The 24,521-nt window shown below is 36.7% G+C and overlaps 1 protein-coding gene across 1 annotated transcript in view; it reads right to left on the bottom strand.

Moving 5' to 3' along the window:
• Window positions 1-1,405: 1,405 nt before the first annotated feature.
• The window catches only part of CNTN1 (contactin 1), a 542,533-nt gene continuing 519,417 nt past the window's right edge, over window positions 1,406-24,521 (bottom strand). The window contains exons 23-24 of the mRNA XM_053716725.1: window positions 7,886-8,042; window positions 1,406-4,769 (exon numbers count right to left, since the gene is read on the bottom strand). Coding sequence (XP_053572700.1) covers window positions 4,687-4,769; window positions 7,886-8,042 — 240 coding nt within the window. The 3' untranslated portion in view covers window positions 1,406-4,686. The remainder of the gene's footprint in view (window positions 4,770-7,885; window positions 8,043-24,521) is intronic.

The following is a 24,521-nucleotide window of genomic DNA, read 5'->3' as shown; positions in this document are numbered from 1 at the left end:
CATTTGTTAGAGTAGCGGCGAGGTCCGGTTGGCAGATTAGGGGTTAATACTTGAAGTTAGGTGGCGGCGACGTTGGGGGGGCAGATTAGGGGTTAATACTATTTATTATAGGGTTTGCGAGGCGGGAGTGTGGCGGTTTAGGGGTTAATACATTTATTATAGTAGCGGCGATGGTCTGGTCAGCAGATTAGGGGTTAATAAGTGTAGGTAAGGTAGCGGCGACGTTGGGGGGGCAGATTAGGGGTTAATAAATATTATGTAGTTGTCGGCGATGTTAGGGGCAGTAGATTAGGGGTTCATAGGGATAATGTAGGTGGCGGCGATGTGCGGTCGGCAGATTAGGGGTTAAAAATATTTTTTATAGTGGCGGCAATGTGGGGGGACCTCGGTTTAGGGGTACATAGGTAGTTTATGGGTGTTAGTGTACTTTAGAGCACTGTAGTTAAGAGCTTTATAAACCGGCGTTAGCCCATAAAGCTCTTAACTACTGACTTTTTTTGGCGTTAGGAGTCTTGTCGGTAGAGGCTCTACTGCTCACTTCAGCCAAGACTCTAAATACCAGCGTTAGGAAGATCCCATTGAAAAGATAGGATACACAATTGGGGTAAGGGGATCTGCGGTATGGAAAAGTCGCGGCTTGAAAGTGAGCGGTAGACCCTTTCCTGCCTGACTCTAAATACCAGCAGGCGGCCAAAAGCAGCATTAGGACCCCTTAATGCTGCTTTTGACGGCTAACGCAGAACTCTAAATCTAGGCGATAGTTAAAGTACCTATTGGGAGCCACAGAGAACTGATGGTCCTAATCAATCAATTTAACCACTTTCCAGGAATTAAACACATATGCAGCACGTGTTAAAATTACATGTCCTAACAAATTAGATTATGTAATATTTTTAATGTAATATTTTTCCATAGAATGCCATTCAAATGTATTTTTAAAGGGACATACTACTCATATGCTAAATAACTTGAAATTGTTTCAGCATAACTGTAAAAAGCTGTCAAGAAAATGTCACTTATGCATCTCTATGTAAAAATGGAAGATATTTTACCTCAAAATTCCTTCAGCTCACCAAAGAAAGTGCTGTGTAAACAGTTATACTTCAGCTGCTGTAAAGCTGTAAGTAAAAAAAACAACACAACAATAGCCAATCCTCTTTAGCAGTGCTGAGGTAATGCTTTTTCTTTTTGTTTGTTAATGCACCAATTTCTGTCAACCTTCAGGTCAATTGTTAAATTATTTTTTATTTGTTCTATAAAGTGTTACCTAAGATTTTAAATTCTAAAAATTGTTCAGCATGAAACTATCAACATTAAATAATATATATATATTAGACATAAATATAATTAGATGCATAAAAATATATAATCATTGCTACATCTAAAAACAAAACAAAAAAAAACATTGTTTGTCAAATGTCTTTATTTTGGTGAAGATTTTTTTTTTCTTTTAAAACAAAACATTTTGGTAAATGTAAAGGCCAGCAGTTACATTGTGAGTAATACTGATAACTTTTAAACGTAACCTGATGTTCATTCATAAGGAATAATGTGCTCCCTGTCTATTCAATTAAACTATATTGGAAAAAAAAGTGAAAAAAACAAAAACCAAGATATAAAAATTAAAATGATTGTGACTTTATTAACGCTGCAGGTGATATGTTTGTTAATAAATTCATAGAAAGTTTAAGGTCCTAACAACGTAAAGCTAAAAAAAATTAAAAAAATTGGATTCCATTGTTTTACTAAATCCTATTTCACAACTAGAAAGTGCCTTGTTTCTCTTAGTACTCATCAAATAAAATGCAAACATTCCTCATTCCTATTTCATCTATTAGAAAAGCAAAATGCAATGATACTTTTGGCAAATAAAAATATAAATTACATTTAGAAAACATATTTAAAAAAGCACAATAAAGTTATGCGAAGAAAGACTATAATAAGGACTTAAAAATATTTCAACAATGATGTTACTACTTTTGTAGTAAAAATAATATCACACTATTTCATTTACGATAAACAAAACAGTTTAAATGATAAAATATGAAAATTATATTTTTCATAAGGTATGATCTAAGCATTATATATAACTGTACAAAAAAAATATAAAAATGAAAGACTGGGGTACACAAGAAAAAAAGTTTTTTCCCCTTTCTTATATATATATATTTATTATTAAATACCTCTATAGTAGTAGATCTATAAAGATAAAATAGCTATCAGCTAATACATTTGTGCTGATTATAATAATAAAAGAATTACATCTCATTTTCTTTTTAAACAATTGCACTATTACTTTAACCAGCTTAAAAACTTTCACACATGAACTGAAATACTGTAGCACACATTTGATTTTTTTAGAACTCATCAATACAGAAAAAGAAGTAGACAAAGTTAGAACAAACACATTCATTATTTTCATTAAAGGGACATTGTAGTCATACATTTTTCATCATCCATATGAAAGAGCATCCACCAGTAATCATTAGTAGGAATTAGCTATTAGCCAATGAACATTAGTAGGAGATAACTGTCAGCCAGTGATGTTTGCTATGAAGTATTTATTAGCCAATGAGCATTAGTAGAATGTACTGATACATATAAATAACTTTTACTTCACTTTTCTTTCTTTTATTCTTTTTTCAATTGAAAAAAATAATAATATTTAAATGCTGTGCTTTCATATGGATAATAGATTTTTGACTACAATACGTTTGTGTGGTCATTCTAAAATATTCACTATCATCGTTTTCTCTTTCTATAATAATAGATGCAACTGCAAGAGCTGTCTCCACATCAAATTTTACACAAACATTATGAAATATTGTCACAGCAACTTTTACCTCACCTTGTCGTACCACATGAACAGATACTGTTTATGATTGAACAGTAAAACTTTAATTTTAGGAATTGAAAGAAAAGAAAAGGGGAGATGGCACATACTACCGCCTTTACAAGTGTTAGATAAAATGGAAAAGCCCATACAAAATAATTTAGGAACCGTATTAAGCGAATACAGATCCAGATTCTTCTAATGAGATTAGCGAAATGCATATTGACAAGCTTAGAATAGTTAGTTTTATCTCACATTAGAAGAAATAAAATAAAATAGTAGGACAGATATTAATCTAATACCCAGTTTAGATTAGTCACATTTTGCTATGTCACCTATCAGTCATATAGTATAGTGTGATTAGGAAATTCCGGGTTTGATTCAATTGCAGTTGAAAATACTTTTTTCCTCTATAAAAAAAATCTTCACAAAAAAAGATTATGGTTGTTTTTAAAGTTACAATTTATTTCTTTTTTTTTTCTGCTAAACATTTTCAACTGTAACATAATCCACCTCTAATCTAATATTTTATTAAATTATAAATTATCCATTAAAGTCTATGCCATGTTTGGGACAGTAAACTCAAAATTAAAGTTTGATGATCAGATAGAGTGTGTAATTTTAATTTTCAACAACGTTCCAATTTACTTCTTTTATCAAATTTGCTTTGCTCTCTTGAATTGTTCATTGAAGAGTAAACCTAGGTAAGCTCATAAAACTTCAGAAGAGTGTACGTCTTAAACACTCTATGGCAGCAATGTTTGCAACAATGTTTGTAGGACTGCTGCTAAAAAGTGTGTCGACAAAGTAAAGAAAGAGAACAAAAGAAATATGATAACAGAAGTAAATGAGAACATTTTTTTGTTTTTAATTGCGTGCTCTATCTGAATTATGAACTGGAAAATAATTAAGCCTTTTATAAACTTTGTTTAATTTATACTTTTCTATTTGTTAAACTTCATAATAATAGTAATGTTTGATTTCTTGACTGAAATTATATTTTCAAAACAAGAATGATTTTTTTTTTCTTTATTGTACGTTTTGTTGTTTTGTTCTTTTTTTTAGAATTTACATTATCTTTGACCTTTGTAAGTGGTTCCTTTTACATTCACGTTCGGGCCATATATTGCACTATTTACAGTGAGGCATTAATTAGTAATGTGCAAATTGGGAAGTAAACAATGTAAGCACATAATTGTACTTCTGAAGTCTTAAGCACATTACTTAAAACCCATTAACTACTGAATATATTATAAATTATTTTAAAACTATGTTCTTCCTTTTGGCTTTACATTCATTTATTGTAGAGAGGGAATCCTGTTTAATATAACTTTTGTTCTGGCTGAATCTCTAGTAATCTGGACCTTTTAAGTGACAGGGGCAATTTAAAAATATGCAGCACACAAAACAGATAGTACAGACAGATGTAGTTACTCTTACACATACCATATATAACAATTGTATTTCTATTATATTTCACAATTTGTTATTAAAGTTTAAATCACCTATGAATGGTGACTTAGCTTCCACTGTACAGTCTAAGTTATTGTAATTTAATACTGTAACTTGCCCCGTTTGATCATGCAACTGTCACAGATTGGCGAGTGTTTCATAAGGCATATTGGAACAAGTTAAAAATTATTTAATATCCTTGAAAATTATTCTCTCATCGGTGGAGATCCTGAATGTTTTTATCATGTTTAAAGTTCATAATAAATCAGAAGGGTATTATATCTTTTTTTTTCCTTTTTGGCTTAAGATGTTGTCGTAGAAATCAGAAAATGATCATATCCTTCGCAATCGTGAAAGGAGCCCACTGCACTCAGGACATCATAAACATACGGTGGCTACATTTAGAAATCCAAGTGGATCAGTAGGAATCCAACTGTTGGTAGAAGGATTCCAAAAACACTAGATAACACTGATGTTGCACCACCTAGAATAGAACACACATACATGTATTTAGCTTTTTAATCTCTAGTAGCTTTTAAATGTTCATCGAAAAAACAAATAATTTATAAATATAATACTAAGTGTGTGTCTGTGAAAAAACAACAACTATAAACACAACACAACTATAAAATAAGGAATTCTATGATTCTCAACTCGGTTGGACAGTGTTGTTAGTTTTCTGTTATTTCTACTCAAGTTTGTTGTAATAGTCTGTTTCACAATAAAAACACGATTATACTAAAAAAGGTACACAGATGAAGTGCAAAGACAATCTAAAGGAGTTATTAAACCAAACACAGAGTACATCCACAAGTTGAGGTAGAAGTTTACTGTTGAACAAAAAAACTCAATGAAAGCTTGTCCATTGTACTGTCCTATGGCACAAAAGAGGACTTTCATCATATTATAATCGCACCATAAAAGCTGAAGACTCCACAGAAGTTGGATGGAAGAACATTATAGACCTTGTAAAACATCATAGACCTTGTGGATGACTGTGTAAATGACTGCTGCATGAGAGGTGGACAATATTTCATGAGACTTTAATCTGTTTCAGTAAGTGCATTTTAATTGAGTTTTATGATCGGCAATAAACTTCTATTTTGATTTGTAGATACGCTCTCCCTGTGTTTAGTTTGATAGATTACATGTAAGGAGTGAAGCACAACGAGGGTAGAAGCATACATATACTCACTGATCTCTCTTACCAGTTAAGCTGTTGTTATTCTAGCATTTAAGTGTATCCTTTACAATTTGGAAAATTTGGATACAATTTTGATCAAAGAGACAGTAAAGTCAAATTTAAACTTTCATGATTGAGATGCATGCAATTTTAAGCAACTTTCCAATTTTATTCTGTTATCAAATTTGGCATATTTTATTGAAGAGTAGAACTAGGTAGGCTCATAAGAGCTCAGGAGTGTGCACGTGTCTTTAGTACTCTATGGCAACAATATTATGCAACATTATTTTTAGCTTTGTGATACAATGTTGCAAAACACTGCTGCCATAGAGTACTAAAGACACGTGTACACTTCTGAGCTCTTATGAGCCTACCTAGTTTTACACTTCACTAAAAGATACATTGGAAAGTTGATTAAAATTGCATGCTCTATTTAAATAATGAAATTCTAATTTTGACTTTACTGTCCCTTTAAGACTGATATATATCTTTTTAGAACTGGGTCTGTTTGAATACAGCATTTATTAAGACCATTGCCTTTGAATTTATATTTGTTTATACACTGTTTGCTGACTAAGGAACACTTTTTGAATTGATTTTAAAAAGTTATAGGATTTGTCTCCGTCATAACTAAAATGATAATATACTGATTTGGAAGTCTCTCTTACTGTGCCATTACAAATTAGATGCATAATACTAATGACATTCAAATTAACCCCTTAAGGACCAGCGACGTACCCTGTATGTCGCTGGCCTTTTTTTGGGACTTGATTGTTTTATAGTGCGGTCTTGCCACCAGCGTTGAGACTGCTCTATTCCACAAAGCCTTCTGGAGGGAGGGCATTAATAGTGTGTTCTTGCTAGACTTGTGCTTTTATGTCCTGAAAAAACCCTTAATGACCAGTGACATACAGGGTACATTGTGGTCATTAAGGGGTTAATGAAGGCCAAAATATATATCTAGGATTTATATAAATGAAGTCATCAAACTCAACAGAATGATACCAATATCACAGCATTCAAGTCGACTCCAAAGGTATAAACATTGAGCGTAACACAAAAAAATGAGTGGGTGAAAAAGGATTTTTACTTTTTCTGAATAATTAGCTTGCAGAATTTTTTGTGCAATGCTATACATTTGATGTAAGTTGTTTGTGTCTTATACAGGGGTCCTCTCTGGCATTTCAGGGCTTTTTTAGGTAAATCAGAGCAACATTATACAGTGATTTTTCATTGTTATGTTTTCCTCAGTTGAGTTAAAAGACACTGCAATGTAAAGTGTCTGCTGTTTTCTTTCAGATTACAAAATACATTCGCCTAGATTACAAGTGATGTTCTAACTCTAGCGCAAGTGCGATATTGTTTTTTTTTAGGCTCCCTAAAGCGTCTTCAGCCTCTCTAGTCTCGCCAGTCCTTATGTTATTAACTAGTATATAATAACATAAGGACTGGTGAGGCCAGAGAGGCTGAAGATGCCTAACGAAAACCGATATAGCACTTGCGCAACAGTCAGCGCACCACTTGTAATCTAGGCAATTAGAGGAACAGTCAGTAGTTCAAAAGGTCCAAGTTGTTTTTCCTCAAATAAACCAATGGCTATTATATTGTCTGACAACTGTAGAAGAGTCAGACTTTAGATTAGGACATGGATTAAACCATTGAACTGGGTATTGTCTTAGTGATAAGTAAAGGGTTCCTGTTCAAATTCAGATGTCTGTTTATGCATTGACTCTTAGATACCAAAGAATATTCTTCGATTTAAAACATAGACCCATACATGATGTTACTGATAAAGACAAAGCTACAGATTATGTACCTTTATAACATGCTCAGGTAAAAGTGAAATCTGTCTATGTACCTTTATAACATAACAACAACAACCTATGACTTTTAGTGGGGTGTAATTTGCCTTGTGGGATGGAAACGTTAACAGGAGATATTTAATGATGGGTAGGGATTGTGTAGAAGAAAGTGGTTGTAGGCAGAGGGTAGTTCTGGGGGTCCACTAGGTTTTGGGGCATTGTGAGGCAAAATGCATTGTGCTTAGGGTTAACAACACTTAGACATGGCAGAATTAGGGTTCATTGTGGTTTTGGGTCCGGGACAGCAAAACTTAAAGTTAACTACAGTTTAGGGGCTGATGATAGTGGTGGCAGAATTGTCAATGGGGGGTCTATGGCAACTGTTAACAATGGACAGTTGTATAAAGCTACTAAATTTACTTTGCATGTCTTGGCCTTTTTGTTTTTAAAATATTACAAATTTTAAGAAGATAAAAAATCAAAATCTTACTGAAACTCTTTGCAGAAAGCATATCAACTGAATAAATCATAATGCTATTTTACTACAGTCAACGGTGATCATTGTTATTATGTAATACAATCCATTCATGTTACTTCTAAGAACAAGACACTTACTAGATATTCTGATTTCAGCAACTGCTCCGTCTCCTCCATCATTGTATGCTCGAACCTCAACAATGTATTCTCCATATTTAGGGGCTGGTACTTTTACATAATGTGATCCAGTAGGTTCCATTGGACCTTTTACTTCTCCATCTTGCCTGTAAAGAATCTTTGAAATTGAAGAAACATTAGCAATACCAACTATCTGTTTTATTCACTAATTTTAGCCAAGTTTCATATGAGGCATAGGATTAACAACCAGTGTTAGTGACCATTGTTGGCATGGTCTATAAAGCATATTAGCACAAGTATGTTTATATTCCTAAGGAAGAATATATAATGGCTGAAATAGATTAAACAGCACTAGCATTTATGGATGCATTTGTCTAGATTAGGATTGTCGAAGCTTAGGACCAGGCACTACAGCTTTTAGTTAACCTTCCATTTCCCAGTGTCAGTCTATTACTCTCTCTTTTTTCAGCATACAACCTCTCTAATTTTTCTTTCCTGAGCAACCTTACACTGAAGCTACATTGCCTCATAGCTATTTAATGGATTGTATAGCAAAATAATTGAAGAGGATGGAAAGGCTGTTAGTGAACTTAGTTCATTGCTCTTAATGTGAATATGTTTTAATATAGAAGCATATTTGTGTATACTTCTAAAATGTGCTCACCACAATTAAAAAAAAAAAACTCTCACTGTGGTACCTTAGGTTGAACGGTTGGATGCCTTCAGTCTAAAGGGCCTTATTTTTACATTTTCAACAAGACCATGCCAGTTTTACTTGTGTTATTTAACACAATATACTAGTAAAAAATAATATTGAAGAGACTAGAATAACCTTGATCTCTATAATATACCGAATGGAAACCTAAGAGATTTATACTTAAAGGGATCGCAAAGTCAAAATTAATCTTAAATGGACTGAATTGACCAAATTTCCAATTTACTTTTATTATCAATTTTGCTCAGTTCTCTTGGCATTCTTTGTTAAATAGTTATTCTAGGTTAGATCAGAAGCATGCACACGTTTTAGCCATCTGGCAGCAGTGTTTGCAACAATGTTTATAACATACACCTCTGCCATAGCATACTAAAGACCAGTGCATGTTCCTAAGCTCCTATAAGTCTTCATGTCTTTACACTTCAATAAATTATGCCAATCTAACAAAGCAATTTGACAGAAGTAGTAAATTGGAAAATCTGTTAAATGCTCTGTCTGAAATAAATGTTTAATTTTGACTTTTCTATCTCTTTATTAATGAACCAATTTCTTCACACTATTTTGATGGCATAGTATTTAGGATCTGGTGGAGTAACTGTTTCATTCCATTCAGATTACAAAGAAACCCTCTCAGTGTGTCTACTCTTAAAACATATTCCTTCTGTCAGGTTTACAGATAGCCAAGAGGAAATGTTGGTAGCGTAAAAGGAGTAGAAGTAATTCTACACATTGGTATTTGAAGGAAACCATATTACATTTCAGGACATGTATTGGAACTGTTCCACACATTATACTAAGACATTCACTGGAACTCATTTCTATTTGGACAATTAGTATACCCTCACCTGGGATTTATCCTATCCTGGAATTGGGATTTGCTCTATTGTTATATATACTCATGTTTTTATTGTTAAGTAATAAATGTATTTAATTTATATATTGCCCAATATCATACTTTAGCCTGTAGGCACTCCTGTATATTGTATATTATAAACAATTCTGGCTCTTACATAATGACGACACTCTGGAGTGTCAACAATTGAGTGATAAACTTACTTTGCAAGGGATACTCCCATTTTTTAATAATATTTGCTTATTGCATTTTATTACCAAAGACATATTATTATTTCACTATCTATTTATTACTCTCTGAAGTAAAAAATAACAATAACATCTAAAAAATACACAGAAAGAACAATATAAGGTGAAAAGCAGTGTAACCAAAGAAAATCACAATTAATAGATGCAACAGAAGTTAGCCAATCAGAACTCTCATAGCTGCTCTAAGAGGTAAGTAGCCATTCCTCTCATATTTGTTTCATAACTCAAAGAATGTCATTTATTTTTCTCTTATTTTCTGCATAATTCTATCTCCGTTCTGGTGGCTTTTCCATATCGAGACCTGGAAACGAAGAGCTATTTTCAGAAATTCTGCATACATTATCCTATAATCAGATTGAAGCAATTCCAGCTTGGAGGCCCATTGTGGTGCTTTTATAACAGGAGACAAATAGACCTTTGCCAAAAAGACACATATAAAATGCAAAGCACTACTCACAGGTTATTTTGCCATAAAAGGCTTTGTCAAAACATAATTTTCCATATTAACCCTCCTTGGTAAGGACAATATCTTATTGGTTTGATACATCAATTATCTCGGAGGGATGAAATCCAAATTTCCTTCAGGATTCACAAAGCATTTTATTCCCTATCGCCCTAACAACAAATATTCTGTTTTTGCAAAATATTGGGTATTAGGGATCTCGACACCTGTCAGACTCCAGCAATGGGAACCTGGACCCTAATGTTTTCCTTCAAATTGTCTTGTTGGGGGGTCCTTTTTCTATGGACCATCTTTTTAAAAAATTCAAATTAGACCTTTCTTCAGTTGGCATTTAGATCTGGAAGCAGTGGCGGTGGATGCTTTCCTACAAAACTCATGGAGCTTATGATTTTCATCTGTTCTCTCTCATCCCTCCCGTCACGAATACCCAATGATTGAGATGCTAAGGGGTTAATTTTCTGTAGTTTTGTGCTAAAAACAGTTGTTTGTTTTTTTAAGAAGAACTGTGTGCTGTGTTAGGTAAGCATATGGTTTCCATTTGATGTGCCAGAACTCCTAATAAATAGTTTCTAAGTCTCACTTGACTAAATGTTATCATATAGCCATTGATGCATTCAGCCAGTAAAAGTGTTGGCTCTAGAGACACAGAGCAGTGCTTCTTCCCAGAAACCAATAAGGTAAAATAAAGGGACATGAGTACAATGTAGATATGTGTTTAAAACATGTTATGACATTAGATGAAGGCAAATATGGCAACAAGGTCATATTTGGTATCAAACTGCTTCTCACAATGTAAATAAGAGATTGCCTTTCTGTCTATAGGAAAATGGATGTATCTAGCAGAAATTATAATGTGTTCTCTAATTTCAGGCAAAGACTTGACGTTTATTGACTGTCGTAAAAGATAGGGGGTTTTCCAACCAGCCCCTGCAAAGGGGGTGAGGTCAAGCAACCTGTGAAAAAATGTATAAGGGTCTTGTGTTTTAACACTGTGATGTTCATTCTTTTGGGAGCCTGTTTTGCTGCAGCGTGAGTGACCAAACTTTTCTGACCCCTCTCCCTGGGACACACTTGTGCTAATTTTGCGCATAATAAACCTTCATTTATTTACCTTTTATTTAGCCTTTGTCTAATATTCGAACCACGTTACTGAAAGAGACTGGTAGTATTAAGACTAGTAGTATTAGTACTGTGATTTTATGTTTTTTTTTACTAAATTGTAATCTGGGATTCAATTTGTAAGGTTCTGGCTTTTGCTTAAGATTTCCCAAATCATATAATCTTAAGTGGTGGCAGCTCGTTATAGTTTTAGTTTAGTGTGGGTGGCATTAAAGGGGAGTTTTGGGCATTTTATTTTACGTCTAGTACAGACTAGAGAGTGTTGTTAACCCTTGCACCCACTGAACTAAGTCAAAAGCTTGCCTGGCATGGCTAGATTGTGACAGATTAGTGACAGTAGAAGCGGTCTGATAACCCTTTCTTTGCCAAACAAGTGACTGGCGCAGGGTTGGTTAACCTTGGTCGTCACAAATTGGTGGGCAGCAGTGAAGATAATTTTATTTATTAGATTTTAGTGCTTGTGGATTTGCTAGTGTGAAAATCCAAGTACTAAAAGAAATTGTGACTCTTACAATTTCCAAAGGCTATATATAAAGGCTATATAGTCACACATTGCAAACAGTCCCCTTCACTATTCTCTGATTTTCTTTTCTATTTTATTTTTTACTATGGAGGTATACCAGCAGCAGACCAAGGAAATACTGGCACTGTTATGCCAGGAGAGAAATATTCCATCCCGTGGGAAATCGAAGGATGGACTCTCTCACAGAATATTATAGCAGCCAGGCCACACCAGCTGAAGCCTCAGAAGAGGTGTCTGCAGCTGTGGGCAGTGATTCATCAGGATCTGGGGATCTATTGGACTAGAGAGTTTTGTTAACCCTTGCACCCACTGAACTAAGTCACAAGCTTGCCTGGCATGGCTAGATTGTGACAGATTAGTGACAGTAGAAGGGGTCTGATAAACCTTTCTGTGTCAAACAAGTGACTGGCGCACACCCCCCATCCTAGCTTTTTTCAGCAGAAACCAAACATTATGGTACCCTTCTATTCTCAAACTATTCTTCCTGCCTTCAATCCAACTTCCACAATTCAATCTTCAACTCATGGAACCCATGGGGAAGCCTCATTCATTGAACATCAAACACTCCTTTGGGTTATTAGCTTTAACAGTCATGGGCTTTGTTAAGCATTAGATAGGTCTAGATGGTCTAGTGGGTGCTCAGAAAGGGGTCTGGATCCCTCTTCAATCCTGTTAACATATCTTAAATGTCCTAACTTTTCTCTTTGACTCAAGTTTTGCCTACTGGTTCATTAACGCTGATTGTTCAGCTGGTCATGCCCTCATTATCAACATTCCGGTATGGCATCACATCCACAAATGCAGATTTCTAAAAAAATTATTAAATTGAAGACTCCTTCCTCTAAATACTATTCCTTTTGGGATGAGGATTAAGTTTAACATTTCCTTCATAACTGGCCTTCTAACCAATACCAATCACTAAAAAACAACATTCAGTTAAGCTTGCTACTCTATTCTGTCCTCTCTCTTTTGGTAGAGTTTCTGACGTTAAAGATACTTACTCTAATGCTTAAATGCTTTCTCCATATGGAGTTTAATTAACTGACTAACCCAATTTGTCAGTTGTAAATTGTCTAAAAGATTATGAGTCCAGAACTATACACTTTATATTTCCCTCTTTTTTCCAATGAATAATTTCTTTTTCGCCCCTTCACAAAACTGTCACCGAAACTTCTATAGCAAGGTGGGTAAATGTCTCAAGCTGGAGAAGCGGAATCTTTGTCTGCCCATTTGGTTAAAGGCACTTCTCTAAAGCCTTTTTAAAAACTGCCTCCTTACAAAACATTGTAAACGCTGCCAATTGGTCATCTTATTCGACAAATCTAAAATTGCTTCATTTAAGACACGTTTCAATTGACTTATCTAAATATGTCTGAAAGTACTCCCTTTCAAACAAAGGGTCTTGATTATCTGTAACTGCAAAGGGAGATGAAATTGAGGGGTTTTAATCACTTTTTACATATCCAGCTCCTTTGCAGCTACAGTGGCATTACCACACAATTGTGGCAACATCATTAGCACTCCCAATAAAACTGGAGATCGGCATGAAGAGAACGGATTGTCATTGAACGGTTAAATTACTAACTGCATAAATTAACTAATATTGGGGTAGATTACAATCTTTCTAGTCATGTATCTACTTTTTTTCAGCTCACGATTCCTGTTTTGAATTTTGGAGTGATCGTAATGTAAACAATAACACAATTTCTATATTGGAAAAATATTGAATTGGATCAGAGCAGATAGAGGAAAAAATCACCCATATGATGCATAGACACCATTGACTTTGGCATCACAATCCACTCGACCATGAGTTTTGCTCTATATTTTATCAAAAACATTTGAACATCAAATTCAACAGACAAAGAGTGTTGGCAAAGTGCAAAACTGTCAATTTCAACCTGTTTCCCAGCATTCCAAGATGATTTAACTTATGCATGTACAATATGCTTTGAAATGTCCACAGACACCATTTTAGATGTATATATGAATATATAATCTAGATTCTTTAAACCTCTATTTAGCTGTATTGTATAGTTCCTCGGTAGTTGGGGGCACAAGCAATAACACATGCATATGTATTTAATAGACACATACATGATATTTTATACAGGAAACAAGATCTGCATGAAATGCAAGAAAATGGAAATCCCAACTGAATCATCTAGAAATGGTGTTTAGCATTTAGACTCTTAAATTCTTTCTTTCTTTTTAATTCATACTTGTATTTTCATAATTGTAAGTAAATTCATTTTATTAAATGGGAATTCTATAAGCAATTGCGTATTTCTGATCAACTTTTAACCAGTTGCCATACAGTCTTGTTTATTGTCTAACAAGATCTTTTGTTCAGGTTTTAAAAGAAAACCCAAAAATTGTGGTTTTAAAAATTGAGATTTAAAGTATGTAGACCCTCATGTTGCCAGCTTCTTTCAATAACAGAAATTCAGTAAAAACAAACAGCGATCAGTACAATGAGGTTTGGAACTTTTAGCAATATTTTAAACTTCTGAGAACTGTTAAAATATCATTATAAAAGATTAGATAAGTCGTTGCCACTTTTTCTTATCGAAATTAATTTCCTGCAGTGTTCTTCTTAATTTTAGATGAAAATCTCGCCAAAATAGAAATCATGGTTTTCTAAATGAATAAAAAAATAGTTTAATAAAAAAACCATTGAGAAAATGCCCAGTATAACCATCATGCCAAAATACAAATGGCATCCAGAAGACTTGTCATAAACACCACTCTATCAAACCGCAAAGCACACACATGGATATTCAGGGCGCTGTTGTAGGAACATAAAGATCAAATCTCTGAAAAATGAATTGGATAGATTTAAAGCAAACCAATTATTCGTTAAGTGAAAATTGTGATTGCGATCACTTTGTTAAAACACCTTAGGTTAGAGGTGATCAACCTTTTGGAAGTCGGGGTCCACTTTGAAAATTTTGGTACACATCACGGGCCACACAATAGACAACACGTATATACAATACAATGGCAATGAAAGGCAATGGTTTAGTTTTTATTAATAATTCAATGCTAGGAATTATTTCTGTGGTGGCTAATTGGAGGCAGTGCTCCAGATGACAATCAGTCACAATTGTGATTCTGCAAAACATCTGTTCACATAAGTACGTACTTCCAAACATACTTTTGGTAAAATTCTAGGATAGACACTTCTTTAAATTTGATTTTGAGGTGTGAGTAATGATTTCAATTTGGAGAGCCCCTGGAGTCTACATTGCATTCACAGAGAAGGGGTTGGTCACCATGTTTAGGGTCTTTTCTTAAACTCAGAAATCTTGGAATCTCTCTTGGAACTCGGAACTTGCAGCTGAAATATTGCAGCAATATTTTGAGGAGCGTATTCTGCAGATTGCGATTTCAACATGCTTTGGGAATGAGTTAAGTTCTGGTCTTGAAGTTGACAATTAAAGAGTTGTAATTTCATCTGAAAAGCTTTGATATGATTAAACAAGACACGCACCAGTTGATCTTTTGACTGAAGCTTCAAATTTAACTCATTCAAATAAGAAGAAATGTCTGTAAGGAAAGTAAAGTCAGCCAACTCTGGTACTGGCTTGCCTTTCGCGGGCATGAACTAATGGATGGCATAGTTCAACTCAAGAACACATTTGAGCACTTGGGAACAGCTCAACAATCACACATCTGAGTAGTGCACAACATCTCCATGATCAGCACCCCATTCCTCTTTTAGAACATTTTGAAACGCTCAATTATTCAAACCCCTTGCTCGGATGAAAATCTAAATGCCTGTGATAACTTTCATTACATTTTCAAAATCAAAAGATTTGGCACACGAATTTGCCTGGTGAATGATGCAGTGGTAGCTAGTAAATCTTCTTGTATCTATTTCTTGGTCTTTTTTTAAAGTACTACCGATCCAGCTTTTGTTCCAAGCATAGCTGGGATTACATCTAATGCCTACCCTGCAAGGTTTTCAAACTGAGGTGATATCTAACTAGAGTCTCTTCTGTAGCTTTCAGAATCTCTGGTACTTTCATGGTTCTTTTCAAGGGACATAAAGCTAACAGTTCTTTAAGTTTGTCATTGATCCCACAAATGAAAATAGCCAACTGAGATGTATCTGTTAAATCTGTACTTTCATCCAATGCCAATGAGTAACATTTGCATTCTAGCAACATTATTTTCAATATCTCCTCAACATTCAATGTCAGTTCTTCTATTCTCCTAGTAACAGTCATTATAGACAAGCGTATCTTTTTAAAGGGATCAGTTTTGTTTGGCATACAACTTCAGCTGCTGCTACAAGCTGCTCTTTCACAAATTCTCCATTAGAAAATGGCTTCAACTATTTGGCAGTTTTTTAATGATATAACTAGCTTTGACAAAACTCTCAGGATCCTCTGATACTTTCTTCAAAATTATTTTTTTAAGAAGGTTCAGTTTTTGTATGCATTGTTGACCCAGCAGACTTAGTTGCATGTTTTGTTTTATAATGTCTTTTCATATTGTATTCCTTGACAACAGCTATTGAATCCTAACATATTAAACAAACAGGATTTCCATCAGCTGCTACAAAGGAGAATTAATCAGCCCATTTTTTCTTGAAATTGCTAACAACTTAACTGTTAACACGATTTTGCTGTTACCTGCCATTTTGAATGTACTAGTTCCTCTTATTACTGTTGTTTTTTTAAAAACTTGTTTGCTATTTTGGCTTGAACATTGTTGCCTTGTCAGCTAGTTAGTTACTTGAAGGCTTCCCTGGATCTCAATCAGCATGAAATAATTAAGGTCAAAAAACCAGATCTGAAAAGAGCTTTCTAGTCACATGACTAGAATAACCTGACCAGTGTAGGTGTTATTAAATGAGCAGAAATGATTCAACGATGGATTTGAACTATGTATACCAGCCCAGATATGTACATAAGCCCTTACTGTCACGCTCAGCTGCTGGGAAGCTCTGCAGTCCTCTCTGTGTGCTTGATTGACAGGTGTCTGAACCACCCCTTCCTGATGATGTCACAACCAGGCTTTTTATTCTTGGCTTCCTGTTTCTCCAGTGCCAGTTTGTTTGTTAACTTTTTGGCTCCTGATAGGATTTCGCTGAGGAATCTCTCTAACTGTTGCTTTTCTGTTGCCAATCTCTTCAAGGATTTACTATGCTGGATTAACCTTCAACCTCCTGATTACCTGTCTCCAAACAATGCAAGTACTGTTTGTTTTGTGAAACGTTCAAACTTCCTGTTTACCTGCTGCAAACCCTGCATATTCAGACTACTCTGTGTACTGCCAAACTATTCAAATACTGTTATTTCTGTGAAACCTTCAATCTGCATGTTTACCTGTTTCCAAACTCTGCAAATACAATTATTCAGTGTAAACCTTCAAACTGCTTGATATCCTGTTGCCAATCTCAACAAGTACTGATTAATCTGTGTTAACCTTCAAACTACCAGCTTACCTGTTGCTATCTCTGCAAGTTCTGACAACACAGTGTTAACCTTCAAACTACCTGATTATATGTTGTTAATTCTGCAAGTTCTGACTACACAGTGTTTACCCTCAAACTGCCTGATTACCTGTTGCATACTCTGCAAAGACTGTCTACACAGTGTTAACTCTCAAACTGCCTGATTACCTGTTGCATACTCTGCAAAGACTGTCTACTCAGTGTTAACCCTCAAACTGCCTGATTACCTGTTGCATACTCTGCAAAGACTGTCTACACAGTGTTAACCTTCAGGCTGCCTGATAACAAATGACCTACTCCTGCATTATTAACTGTTTCCTGTTTTACCCTTATTCTGTCTGAGTATAAGTGGACTATCCCTGCTCTCCTGATACTGTGGAAGACATTTCCTGAAACCAGTTCCTTATTCAGAAGTCTATCTGGCTGATATCATGAATTACTTTGGCACAGGCTAACCCTGCTCCATATTGTGAGTACTTTGTTTTTTGGAGGTTGTCGTGGGGTCACGTCCTGGATTAAACTCAGATTGCAAGGGTGTTGTTTAAGTTCGCCCTAGCATTTGGGTCTTCTTCTGGACATTTCCTAACCTGACAGTACAAACTGGCCATAATATGGACCCTGACGAGTTATCCAGGGCTGTGGCTCTACAAGGGCAACTTCTAGGAAATCATTCTGCTCATTTGCAATCTTTGGATTCCAAGCTTGACCAGATTACTGCTCTGCTACATAACCTCTCCGCTCCTTCTCAAGCGACGGTGACTCCTGCTGCCACTGCTACTAGCACCAATGCTGTCTTTAATCCACCTCAAACTGTTGGACAGAATATACCACGAATCCCACTTCCAGATAAATATGACAGTAATCCTGAAGAATGCCGTGGATTCCTTAATCAGTGTCGTTTACACTTCAGAAACAATCCTCAAGTTTTTTCCAATTCTACTTCCAAAATCACCTTTATTTTTTCTCTCTTGAAGGGTAAGGCTCTAGCCTGGGTGTCCCCTCTTTTAGAGAAGAATGATCCGTTACTACAGGATGTGGAATTATTTGTGTCCATTTTTTCTTCTGTTTTTGACAAGCCTGGAGAGTCTGCAGCTGCTGAGGCAGGATTGTTGGATCTGAGACAGGGATCCCTTTCGGTAGCTCAATATGCTATTGAATTCAGGACTTTAGCCGCAGAAACTGATTGGAACCATGGAGCCTTACGGGCAGCCTTTCGCAAAGGACTTTGCGAACGCCTTAAGGATGAACTTGTATTTCGGGAACTCCCTGATTCATTGGAGGGTCTTATCAATTTATGTATTACTCTTGATGCCCAGCATTCTGAACGTCTTCAGGAGAGAGATAGGAATCGGAGATCCTTTGTTAAATCTTCTTTTTGTCCTCCTATTCGAACCTCAAGTCTTTCTAATAATAATTCCCAATCTCCTGAGTCTGTGGAACCCATGGAAGTAGGAGCTATTAAATTGTCAGAAGCTGAACGCCATAGAAGGCGTGCTCTTGGTTTATGTCTGTATTGTGGTACCAAAGGACATTTACTGAAGTACTGTCCTATCCGGCCAGTAAAAGCCAAGGCTTAACTTTTGATAGAGGGACAGAGTTAAGCCAGAATCCCATGTCTTCCCTCAATTCTAAACTTTTTGTTCCTGTAACTATCTCTTTTGGAAACACCAAGTTTCGAGCTCAAGCTCTCATCGATTCTGGAGCTGCTAGAGTATTCATTGATTCAAACTTTGCTGACTCTCTCAGGATTCCTCTTCAAGCCAAGAAACAGTTAATTAAGGTAACTACTGTCAGTGGACAGCCTCTAGGTACTGGTATCATACAACATTCTACCATTCCTCTTCTTTTGACTGTGGGCATACTTCATTCTGAAATTATTCGTTTTGATGTCATTTCTTCTCCCCACATACCATTGATTCTGGGGTTACCTTGGTTGCAGCTTCATGATCCAGTTTTCTCATGGTCTAAAGGAGAACTTATTTCCTGGGGAACTACCTGTTTCAAACATTGCCTGCAAAATCCCTCTAAACCATCCTGTCCTTTCGTAGCTATGGTGGAAGTTCCTGAATCATTGCCCAATTACTATCATGCCTTTTGTGATGTGTTTTCTAAAAAAGAGGCTGAGACGTTACCTCCACACCGGATATTTGACTGTCCTATCGAATTGTATTCAGGGGCTCCTCTACCTAAGGGAAGGACCTATCCCCTCTCTCGTCAAGAAAATGTCTCTCTTGAGGAATACATAAAGGACAACTTAGCCAGAGGATTCATTCGTCCTTCCTCTTCACCTGTGGGTGCAGGTTTTTTCTTCATTGGGAAAAAAGATGGAGGGCTTCGTCCCTGTATTGATTATCGAGCCTTGAATCAGATTACTGTCAAAAACAGCTATCCTCTGCCGCTCATTTCTGAGTTATTCGATCGTCTTCAAGGTGCTTCTATTTTTTCCAAGTTAGATCTCCGTGGGGCCTACAATCTGGTCAGAATCCGTAAAGGAGACGAATGGAAGACGGCATTTAACACTAGATTTGGTCACTACGAGTATCTAGTAATGCCATTTGGATTGTGCAATGCACCAGCAGTATTTCAGCACTTTGTCAACGAAATCTTCAGAGATTATCTAAATCAATTTGTTATCATTTACCTTGATGACATTCTAATCTATTCGAAAACATTACAGGAACATGTACATCATGTAAGACTGGTTCTTCAGAGGTTACGAGACAATTCCCTGTTCGCTAAATTGGAGAAATGCTCTTTTCATCAGAGTTCCATCCCCTTTTTGGGGTATATCATTTCTGAATCAGGTTTTGAGATGGATCCTGCTAAACTGTCGGCTATCAAGGACTGGCCCAGACCAACTACTCTCAAATCCCTGCAGAGGTTTCTTGGCTTTGCCAATTACTATAGAAAGTTTATAAAGAACTTTGCTGACATCACGTCTCCACTCACTTCTCTTACTAAGAAAGGGCAAAATTGTAAGAACTGGTCCTCTTCGGCAGTACAGGCTTTTGAAACGCTAAAATCAGCATTTTCTTGCACCTCTTCTCAGTCATCCAATTCCTGATTTCCAGTTTATTTTGGAGGTTGACGCTTCCTCTATAGCAGCTGGAGCTGTTCTCTCCCAACGTGATCCGACTACCAGCAAGATACATCCTGTGGCGTTCTTTTCGAAAAAATTAAATCCTGCCGAGTTAAATTATGATGTGGGCAATAAGGAGCTTTTGGCTATAAAATTAGCTTTGGATGAATGGAGGCATTGGTTAGAGGGTACCAGTCAACCTTTTTTCATTCTGACAGATCACAAGAATCTTTTATACCTCCAAACAGCTACACGTCTCAATCCTTGTCAGGCTCGGTGGGCCTTGTTTTTCTCCAGGTTTAATTGTGTACTTTCCTATGTTCCTGGTTAAAAAAATTCCAAGGCAGATGCTTTATCTAGGCAGTTCCAATCTTCTGAACCTTCTCCATTGGATTCAGAACCTATACTACGTCCAGTCAAAGTTTTGGCTCAAGTATCCTCTTTTCCAGTACAGGCTTTACATGCTGCTCAAGTCCGGGTACCATCTTCTTGCAAACTACCTTCTGGTATCCTGTATGTACCCAAAGGATTACGTCTTAAACTTCTACGTTGGGCTCATGACAACATTTCAGCAGGTCATCCGGGAATAACCAATACATTGTGGAAACTGAAGCAGCATGTTTGGTGGTCCACTATGAGGAGGGATGTTAAGGATTATATTGCTGCTTGCAGTTCTTGTGCTTCGAACAAACAATCTTCTCATCGACCGTTTGGTCTATTACACCCTCTTCCTATTCCTCATTACCCTTGGTCTCACTTATCCATGGACTTTGTTACAGATCTTCCTGTTTCTGCTGGAAATACGACCATTTGGGTAGTGGTGGATCGGTTCTCCAAGTCTGCTCACTTCATACCTCTTCCAGGCTTGCCTTCAGCTCAAAGACTTTCGGAACTCTTTGTTCTACATATATCTTGTTTACATGGTTTTCCCACTGACATAGTCTCAGATCGTGGAGTCCAATTTGTTTCCAAATTTTGGAGGTCTTTTTGTAAACACTTCGGAATCAACATATCACTTTCTACTGCACACCATCCTCAATCCAACGGACAGACTGAGCGTGTAAATCAAGCCTTGGAATCTTTTCTAAGACATTATGTAGACCATCACCACTCCAACTGGTCTCAGTTATTGCCTTTGGTGGAATTAGCTCACAACTCACGTTATAACGCCTCTTTACAGACCTCTCCCTTTAAGGCAGCTTATGGATTTGAACCAAGAACCTTTCCTATGATTACCAGTTCTACTGAAGTCCCTGGAGCAGTGAAAAATCTCAGTAATCACTGGCAACTCATTCATCAAAATCTACTCTCTTCTTCCTTAAGACATAAGAAATATGCTGATCGCAGAAGGTGCAAGGCTCCTTTACTTCGTACTGGTATCCACCAGATTTATACGTCTAAAACAACCTTGTACCAAGTTGGGTCCTAAGTACATTGGACCTTTTCGAATTGTTTCCAGAGTTTGTTCTTCTGCATACCGCCTGGCCTTACCCAAGACTCTCAAGATCCATCCAGTGTTTCATGTCTCCCTACTCAAGCCAGTCATCTACAATCGGTACTCTATCAAGAGTAAACCACCTCCTCCACTTTCCGTAGAGGGAACTTCTGAGTTTGAAGTCAGCCAGATTCTCGATTCCAAGCTACGGGGCAATCGGCTGTACTACCTGGTCCATTGGAAGGGTTATCCAATCTCTGAACGATCTTGAGAACCGGCCTCTCATGTTCATGCTCCAGCTCTTGTCAAGTCTTTTCACAAGAAATACCCTGCCAGGCCCGGTCGGGTCCCCCGGAGGGGTCCTTGAGGAGGGGGCACTGTCACGCTCAGCTGCTGGGAAGCTCTGCAGTCTTCTCTGTGTGCTTGATTGACAGGTGTCTGAGCCACCCCTTCCTGATGATGTCACAACCAGGCTTTTTATTCTTGGCTTCCTGTTTCTCCAGTGCCAGTTTGTTTGTTAACTTTTTGGCTTCTGATAGGATTTCGCTGAGGAATCTAACTGCTGCTTTTCTGATGCCAATCTCTTCAAGGATTTACTAAGCTGGATTAACCTTCAACCTCCTGATTACCTGTCTCCAAACAATGCAAGTACTGTTTGTTTTGTGAAACTTTCAAACTTCCTGTTTACCTGCTGCAAACCCTGCATATTCAGACTACTCTGTGTACTGCCAAACTATTCAAATACTGTTATTTCTGTGAAACCTTCAATCTGCATGTTTACCTGTTTCCAAACTCTGCAAATACAATTATTCAGTGTAAACCTTCAAACTGCTTGATATCCTGTTGCCAATCTCAACAAGTACTGATTAATCTGTGTTAACCTTCAAACTACCAGCTTACCTGTTGCTATCTCTGCAAGTTCTGACAACACAGTGTTAACCTTCAAACTACCTGATTACATGTTGTTAATTCTGCAAGTTCTGACTACACAGTGTTTACCCTCAAACTGCCTGATTACCTGTTGCATACTCTGCAAAGACTGTCTACACAGTGTTAACTCTCAAACTGCCTGATTACCTGTTGCATACTCTGCAAAGACTGTCTACTCAGTGTTAACCCTCAAACTGCCTGATTACCTGTTGCATACTCTGCAAAGACTGTCTACACAGTGTTAACCTTCAGGCTGCCTGATAACAAATGACCTACTCCTGCATTATTAACTGTTTCCTGTTTTACCCTTATTCTGTCTGAGTATAAGTGGACTATCCCTGCTCTCCTGATACTGTGGAAGACATTTCCTGAAACCAGTTCCTTATTCAGAAGTCTATCAGGCTGATATCATGAATTACTTTGGCACAAGCTAACCGTGCTCCATATCGTGAGTACTTTGTTTTTTGGAGGTTGTCGTGGGGTCACGTCCTGGATTAAACTCAGAGTGCAAGGGTGTTGTTTAAGTTCGCCCTAGCATTTGGGTCTTCTTCTGGACATTTCCTAACCTGACACTTACAAGGGCTTCTCTGTATATACCAGGGAGCCCAGCTCGAGGTGTTACTTTCTGGGGTTTAGGTTGGCCATGTGTAAAAGGCTGTCTAGCCGAAACGCGTTGATACCAGATACACCAGACACACTGATTGAAAAGGGTGTGGAGAGGTGAACGGAAAAGCACGGAGCCATTTAAACGCCCCAGTCTTTAAGGGGCACGGGAAGCTGAACCGCTACCTTAATACAGCAAGCGGCAAAAATAGGACCGTAAAAAGGCAAGGTGAAGATCACCCCAGCTTTCTAGGGGCACAGCACGCTAAACCGCCAACTCACCGGAGCAAGCGGTTACTAACAGATAGCAGAGACAAGTCGGAGATCACCACACAGTGAGCACGCACTGAACAGCAGAACTGCTATACCATCAAGGACTGACAAAGGACAACAGAGTCCAGTGTGAAGAAGAAACACCACAGGTCCCCGATTCAAATATAAAGAATGGTCCTTACTGGAGCATTTGGAGACCACCCCTGGGTTACATCACCAATAGTGTATTCACACAGAACACTATCAGGTACTGCTGGGCTACATAGCCGGAAAAACAGTTGTCTCAAATTTGAGTTAAGGAGACATATATATTATATCCCTGGGATACTTAAGAATTGCACTAAGGACCTATCAAACAGTAACAATCAGCAATGACTAGTTGCTTTAATATTGCTATATATTAACATCTACATGAGCTGCATATATTTTGGTACTCTAACATTATAATTGTTGCCAATTCAGCTGCAAGTACATTTGAGTGGCTTTTTTCAATACTATTATTTCTTGCATGGTTACATATATATTGTATACTAATAATTGTTGATAATCAAAGTATAACCTATTGTCTAATTGGGTTATCAAATAGAACCCATTAACACAACGTAGTATTTTAGCCGACACCGGTGTCTAGTTTTACAAGAGAGCACATTATTGAATGTTTTTAATGATCCTATGAATATCATGGTTTTACCTATTTACTATTAAATTATATTGTATTATCGGTATCACTGTATATACATTTATTCTTTTCTCAATTACATGAGTATACAGATTTTTGGTTGTATATGTGATATCTAATACCACCTATATATCAACAATTATAGAGAATTGCACATGTGTAAAAGGCACATTGTACCGTAATGAATCAGCAAGCCTCAACACACTGAGATCTGAATTTGCAAATATCTCAATGTTTTGCACTTTCAAAAAA

The sequence above is a fragment of the Bombina bombina genome, chromosome 6 (genome assembly GCF_027579735.1).
Source record: "Bombina bombina isolate aBomBom1 chromosome 6, aBomBom1.pri, whole genome shotgun sequence".
Lineage (NCBI taxonomy): Eukaryota > Metazoa > Chordata > Amphibia > Anura > Bombinatoridae > Bombina > Bombina bombina.
The sequence above is the reverse complement of the archived record's forward strand: the minus strand, read 5'-3'. Positions and strand labels throughout refer to the sequence as shown.